The sequence below is a fragment of the Lupinus angustifolius genome, chromosome LG06 (assembly GCF_001865875.1).
Source record: "Lupinus angustifolius cultivar Tanjil chromosome LG06, LupAngTanjil_v1.0, whole genome shotgun sequence".
NCBI lineage: Eukaryota > Viridiplantae > Streptophyta > Magnoliopsida > Fabales > Fabaceae > Lupinus > Lupinus angustifolius.
In genome coordinates, this window is record NC_032014.1 from 30986697 (window position 1) to 30994559 (window position 7863).

General features: G+C 31.3%; 1 protein-coding gene across 1 annotated transcript; it reads right to left on the minus strand.

The window, feature by feature from the left end:
• Nucleotides 668-5849, minus strand: LOC109351126 (probable terpene synthase 11). The gene is made up of 7 exons (XM_019592485.1): nt 5646-5849; nt 4033-4294; nt 2885-3257; nt 2483-2701; nt 2038-2176; nt 1669-1917; nt 668-1003 (listed from the first exon to the last, which is right to left on the minus strand). Exons 1-7 carry the CDS (start codon nt 5820-5822, stop codon nt 710-712), a joined length of 1713 nt encoding a protein of 570 aa, XP_019448030.1. The 5' UTR covers nt 5823-5849; the 3' UTR covers nt 668-709.

Genomic DNA, 7863 nt, shown 5'->3' on the forward strand with positions numbered 1-7863 from the left:
ACCATATATACTATTTATAATGTCCACTTTTACCTAATATCTTAATAAGAATAAAATATGCAACATTAATAAGAATAAAATATGATTTTTTTTAACTTGCATCGTCTAACTATCCATTCCCTTTATAATAATATAGCAATTAATTAAACCCTCATTTATTTTAAAGGAGCTATGATAATTTTTATGTACTATCAATGATATTTCATAACTTTATAGTAAGAAATTAATTTCTTTTGAGGTGTGATTATCTTTCTTAACAAATAATGCTCTCAGAAATTAAACATTAAATATTTGGTCATCCTAAGAATTTAACGAGACCTTATATCTTTGTGGTTATGCACTCATGTTAGCTTTTTTCTCATCTTGGAGATGTTTTTATTCTTCCTGTGGTGAACTCCTCTTCTTTTGGATGTTCCATTAGTGAATCATTATCATTTTATTAAAAAAAACTTCCCTCCCTTAAATTAAATTAGCATGTTTCTCTCAAATCACCAATAATTAGAATAATTGAATTTCTCATGTTTCAACTAAAACACTAATTTACATTTTAATGGAACCTGAATCACCCTATGAACAAAGGCACCCCTCCAAAAAAATGTAAGAAATACCTAAATACATATGATATAAAATTAAGTAAATTATTGGAACCTAAATATAGACCATTAATTGGAATAATATATATAACAATATCACATTCATTTGTATCATGTCATGAATTTCTAGGAGAGGGTGTGAAGAGTAATGTTTGCACATATTCATCAACTGAATAAGTGCTTTTATCATCTCCATGTTGATAAATTACTTGAGCAGTTCTAGCCATATTAAGAGAAGCTTTCACAATTGACCAAGGTAGATTTGTGTTCATAGCAATACCATTGAGCTCTTGCCACAACTTACCAATAAACTCCCTTATATGTTTTCTGGCTTCATTTTCATCTGAAATATTATTTTCTCTCATGTGGCATTGTATACTGCAAGCATTATCTCCTCGTTCTTGCTCCTCCTGGACATTAAACAACCAATTTGAGTTATAGATTATTTTTATAATTAATTGTATGTATAATCCATTATAAGACAATTAATTTTGTGTTTGGACTTATTGGCTGAAACATAATAATACATAAAAAGAGTGACTTGTATGTATTAAATAACCAAAAGAGATGAGATAATTTTAAAAATCATTTGATTAATTTGATAAAATGATATTTATATACTAAACTTTGGAAATAGGGGAAATAGCTAGTATGTATTAGCTATAATCTTAATGATTAAAACCAAGCCTATTGACAAAAGTGTTTTGCATATGGGCACTTTGGATGTAAAACAACTTTTTATTTGGGAATTTGAATTAATTAACTCTTTTTTTTTTTTTGCAGGAACTGAAGCAATCAATACTTCAGGTAGACAAATCTGATTCTTGGGAGTGGATACATGACAAATACAAGCAGTATTCGGTTAGATCCACTTATAAGCTTCTTACTCATCATGATCATACAAACTCTCAACAACTATCATCTTCACCTACTTTAGATATCAAAGCTCATTTGAAAGTTACTACTTTTGCTTGGAGACTCTTTTAGGACACACTCTTTTAGGTTTTTAACCAATGACTAACCATATATAAGAAATGTGAATGTTGGTGTATAAAATGGGAATATAGTGAAATACCGTAGAAGTTCCCAAGTCATCCCAAAGCCTTAGAATTTCCCCTGAGCAAGAGAAGAGTCTAGGATATGGCTTCATCATGGAAATGTTTTCCTTTGAGTTACCATCTCCAATGAGGAATGTTGCATGCACCATTGCCATGTATGATCCAGCAGAAATTACCCCATTATTCAAATATTCTCTAAAAGTTGGCATGTACCCTTTGTTGAACCATTTTGCTTCTTCTAGAAATGCTTCAAATATGTCTATCCACTGCACCAATTAATTAACCACCACTCTCTCATTAACCTCTTACACTTAGCTACATTCTTTAATATATGTAATATATATATATACAGCAACTTTGTAAGGTTTTACTATCTAGATTATTACCGTTCTTTTCAAGTGAGCAACAACGGTTACTCCATGCTCCTTCTGAATTCTGAATGCAATTTCATGAGTGGTGTTGTACAATGCCATATAACATATCTTCATATATTCTGGAAGCTGCACCATGGCATCAGGATCCCACCTGCATATAAAATAATAGAAGTTTCACATATTAAATAGGGAACCCTATATATATATATATATGTATATATATATATATATATATGTATATATATATATATGTATATATATATATATATGTATGTATGTATATAGGCCTAAAACAAATTCTAAAATCAGACACTCAACTAATTTCAAGTAAATAATATTGGGATTGTCCAATATTTTTGGGTTTAAAGTTTCAAATAATAAGATTCTTTTATGAGGAGAAAATATTAACAATTAGCCATAGTTTTTATAGGCTAAAGAACAAGTTCTAGAAGCAGACCTTCTGATTGCATCAGTGAAAAGAATAAGATCATCCAATGAGCCATAAGTGTCAAAAATATCATCCATAACAAGCAAAATGCATATGGTTTTGGTAAGTTCAATGCGGCAATTTGAATAACTTGGTTCTGGAAAAATCCCTAATGTCCATAGGAAGCACTCTGCTGGTCTATCTCTACCAAAACCAAGTCTTCCAACAAGTCCTAATTCTTTCCACCACCTAAACAAATCAAGGAAACTATCACATTCAGCATTTCAAAGCATATTTACTTCACAGTTAGTTTAATAGACTGAAATTTGTAGTGAAGTTATTACTTATTATTCGGGTGTGTTTGGTCAGAAAATTAAAATGAGGAAACTGAAATAGTAGGATAAGTCTCAGCACAACAATAAGGTTGCTTGCCTGCATATCTCTGCTAATTCTCTTTGGTGCAGTGACTGAGCCATGTCATAGTCTAACTTTGCCAATTCCAAAAGAGCTGGTATTTGATTGCTTGCATGGCTATATTCATGAATGTAGTTTTTGGCTTCTAACTTGGCCATTTTAAGGTGCCTTGGAAGTATTAAGGATCTAGCAATATGCATGCTTACTTGAGGTCCTAGTTGTGAGATTGAGTTATGGAGATGAACCTTTGAGAAGTCCATGGCTTTGTGTAATAGTTCTTCACCTTCTGCCCCTAAATATGATGCCTCATATAAGCTTAACATACCCCAAATGTCTTTGCTGAGTGATTCCTTGAAATATCCACTCTTGTCACAAAATTTCTTGAAAATATCTGTGTCCAATTAAGACTAACATACTCATTAGTATAGTAATACATGCATGACATTGATACCCATTATGGTTAAAGAAAAGACAGTGACGTGTAAGGTTACATATTTCTATCAACAATTTTGTTGGGTTTCTCAAGGGTATCAGTTTATGACCCTATCTAGCAGTTCAACTCATTTTACTTTGACTTTAGAATTTTTCTTCTGTAATGATTATTATTATCAATAGAGTAGTTGAACGAAAAGAGAGGTTTAAATAATGCTTCTTGATCAACTATAACTCTTGAAGATTGAAAGACCAACTTAGGGAAAACAAATCTTTATATGTATTTTTTATAACATAACTTGTTCATTTTCATATATGTATTTTTTGGTGTTGTTCTCCAATTACAATAACACAGTCTCAAACCTATTACACTCATAATGTTTTTATTAATAAAATGCATGTAGCATATATCTTGCTCTCGTTAGAAAAAAGACCATAACCACCTTTAAAACAATAAATTTTCTCTTTGTTTTAACACCCTCTCCTCTAGCACATTTTGTGTAGCTTATCTAAGACTTATATTAGAATGGATCCTAGTAATATAAAACTAGCATGCATGGGAAATGTATCTTCTAATTTTATATGTAATGATAAAAACTTAAAATGATTTTTGTGTGTATTTTTACACACTTCAAAATAAAACTACACTAAACCTTGGTATAAAAATACACTACTGAAGTTAATTTAGTTAGTAGGGTGTTCACCCACAATGCAAATAATATAATTAATTGTACCAGAAGAAGTAGGGAAGCCATTATGCCTGAGCAATCTGAAGTGAAGGGATGTGGCAAAAAGATCATGGGCAGTGTCATAATCCAATACCCTTCCAAGTAATGCATTGATCTCTTCTTCGAAATGGTGCCCAATTCCTAGATGTTGAATGCTGTCGATTATCTTCAATGTTCCAAGTCGATCAGAGTTTAGCAATGTTTCTTGGATTTTTCTTTTAACTTGCTCTAAACTTTTAGTGCTACACTCAGCTTCAATAGGTACCAACTAATACCAACATGAAAAAGAATATTACATTGTAAATTTGTCATGTTTTTTTGGAAGGTGAAAATTTTATTAAAAAAGAATATATATATATACATCAAAAGAAACTGAAAAAACAACTCCGATCCAAGTTTAGAACCTTCCTATAAGAAGAACTATAAAAAAACCAGAAACACCAATAATGTACGAATGTGATTATCGATAACATTTCAAGCAAATAATCGCATTAGAGATCCATTCAAACGAATAATCTTTCAGTTTAGGTGTATGAATTTGAGCGAGTCTCGGTACTACGTTATATTCTAATTTGCTAAAAAACAATTCAAAGTTAAATATCAGAAATAAAAATTTGATGATTGTTGGACTACCAATTAGTTATACAAAAAAATTAATATCTATTTATAAACACTACTACCATAAATTTACCTATTCAGAGCCGGAAAACGTTACACAATATTGTAAAATACTTTTCTGCTAGGACTTATTAAACTAAGTTGGAAGACTAATTATAAATACTAAGTTAACTTATTGAATTAGAAATAGTTGATGAAATTATTTGACCAAGTTAACAATAAGTAAGCTCCTACTTATAAGCCATAAACTATTTTAACTAACCCATCAACTTAATGCCAATAAGTTAGAGTTTATTTATAAGTTTGACTAACTAAACAAGACTTGAAACAAATAAACTTAATTAACTTATAATCTCATCAAGTGGTCTAGTCTAGCTCCTTTTTTTAATTGGTATGGCTGCAACAACACAAACTTTCATTGATCAAACAAAGGAAATAGTTACAAAGAAATGTGAAAAGTTAAAATTCTGACTTAGTGAGATCCAAGCGAGAAATCCAGAAGTTATTGCCCAAATATCACTAATTAAACTATCACTTGTTAAGTGAGGAAACCACAATTGTTGAGCTAGAAAACCATGCCACTGAACAAAGACATATTTTGCCGAGTGCATGTCCAAACTCAAATCTATTGTTGCCGGCTGGCATAGCGAAAATTAAGTTCGCTGAACGCCTAACACCCACTTGCTCAGCGAAAGACTAGATCGCTGAGCGAGAGCTCTGTTTTTTAGACACCATATTTATTTAAAAAAATCTATATATAATTAGGAAGGCCTATCTACTCCTAAAGAAATCAACATTCATGAAATCTGGATTAACTCCCACCAAAAGTTACACTTTGAAATCACACCAAAGAAGCAAGCCTATTATAAAAAGTGAGATGATGATGAGTATTTTTTAGGTTTGATTGTTGTTATTCTCCTACATATCTCTGAAAAATTGAAACATATATACTTAAGATAATTCAAGCTTAGAATTGAATTGTTAAAAATGTATATATATACCTGGTGATGTAAAGCCACGGACATGATGGATAATTTACTATGTATGACCCTTAACTTTGATGTTTGTAGCGACAAGTTCCATGGTGGAGCCATGAATGGCCATGAACTTCGACAAGGAAATGTGGCTGCAGGCAATGAAACTCTAAGTAGTCTTATAGACATTATATTTGAGGACATTAACGACTAAGTTGCATTATGAAATACTCATACCAATGCCCCACTTTATATAGCCTCTGTATCTTACACTACTTATGCATGATGCATGTGAGTATATTATTATTAAAATTGATATCTTAAGCACCAAAAATGGTTGTCGCCAACCTTAAATAAACATATTTCTACCCTAAATATTCCCATGCTGTTTTGGACCAGTCAAATCCAAGACCAAAACAATGCAACCCAAACTAAGTCATTTTTGCTCAAATTATTAGCTCCACATAAGACCAATTATACCTTTTACACGTAGTAATCATAGTTTCACGTAAACATTATTATTATTAACACTTTTATACTCAAATTGTGATTTATCCAATAGGTAAAGAAACGATTTAGAAGGTCATGAATTCAAATTATGCTATCAAATGACCTTATTCATGAGTACTTAATTAGTAGTTTACTCATAAAATCGCGAGATGATTAATTGTACCACCAGACATGTTGATAAATTGTGTATGGGTTCTTAGATATGTGACATTTTTAATGAAATAAAAGGCAAACGGAATCCATTGCTTCATAAGACATCGTTGAGGGCGAGCATCAAGGACCAGCCGCCACTATGGAACAGCGTTATTGAATTATTATTAGCAAGGAAAGTCTGAAAACAAGAAAATGTGATTTATAATATTTTTTTATAGAAAGTCTGAGTTATTATTAATTAGTATGGTGTTATATATTAACAATTGCGTCTGGTTTTTCCTTTCACATGAATCAACCTTTTCAAAAACATAAGCATGATGTACTTGAAAAATATACTATCTTATGTTATAGTGCCACCATATTACCGGTGCTTCCAATTAGGAATATTTGAAATCAAGAAAATGTGGCTTTTGATTGACTAATAAATCTTTAAAAAACTCTGTCTATACTCAGGAATATGCGAGTTTCAGAAGAATATATAATTCAATAAATACAAATACCATATATGACAAACTCTACCATAAAAAACTTTGTTGGGCTCCCACATGTTAGACCAAGTATTACCTTGAAAGTTGTAAGGCTGCACCAATTACAAACCTCATCAAATGAGTACACAGACTTACCCGTTCTACCATTTTGGGACCTAGACTCGTCCCAGATCCGTATAGGTAACCGTTGAGTCAGAAAATGCTTAAAACATTACAAATGACTTATAGAAAAAATGTTCATATTTACTCGGCTAGAAGAAAACCGGTGATTATGGATTGAATAGATTGTTTGAACCTCCTAGTGAACTAGCCATGCGGATTATATTTTGATGACTGTATAGTCTTTGGTATATGATGTAGTCACTCATCACTTTAATATATGAGAGATAGAAATTACATATTTAGTTCTTGAAAGTGTATCACATTAATTGTCAATGTCTATCACGTTAATCAGTTTAGTCGTTGAAAAGAGATTGAATTAATTGGCCGGATGCACTTTAAGTATTAAAATGACGAGTGACTACATTATCAAAGGAGATAGAAGTGTTGATGATTAAGGTGAAAAAGTTTAAGGAATGAAGTAAAGGAGATAGTAGATTTGAGCTTCATCCATATAGCAAATTAAAAAAAAAAGTTATAAGGTGGTTTGATGGTTAGAGATAGAGTGAAGAAGATTGAAGGTTTGAATCTTATTCATAACGAATACTAAAGTCTCGCCTACAAAAAATACTAACATACTAACAATTATCGATAAAAAAATATGATCTTACTTTCAGTTTGTAGAATGGAGGATTATAGTGGGTACATCATCAGTTATCCCTAGATTGCTAGTTATAATAAAGCAGGTCGGATATATTTGTCTCTTAGGACCATGTTATCCTTATTTCCTTTCCAACACAAAATTTGATTGTCTCGAAGTAAAACAAAACAAAACTTGCCTACATGTTAAATTTATGAGTTATCATTGTCACATTTTTTGGCCTTAGCCTGCACATCTTGAATTCTTCATGTTGAGCATGACTACTCATTAAATTAAAGTCTAGGTGGTCCATTTATGCATATATTTTTTTGGCACAATACTTTTATATATATAT

Excerpts from the sequence above, each read along its gene's own strand:
- LOC109351126 (XM_019592485.1), bottom strand. The coding sequence starts at position 5,822 with ATGTCCTCAAATATAATGTCTATAAGACTACTTAGAGTTTCATTGCCT. Across the intron at positions 4,295-5,645 it reads CCGTGGCTTTACATCACCAG|TTGGTACCTATTGAAGCTGA; the intron begins GTATATATATAC and ends TGTTGGTATTAG. Across the intron at positions 1,004-1,668 it reads ATGACTTGGGAACTTCTACG|GAGGAGCAAGAACGAGGAGA; the intron begins GTATTTCACTAT and ends TTTAATGTCCAG.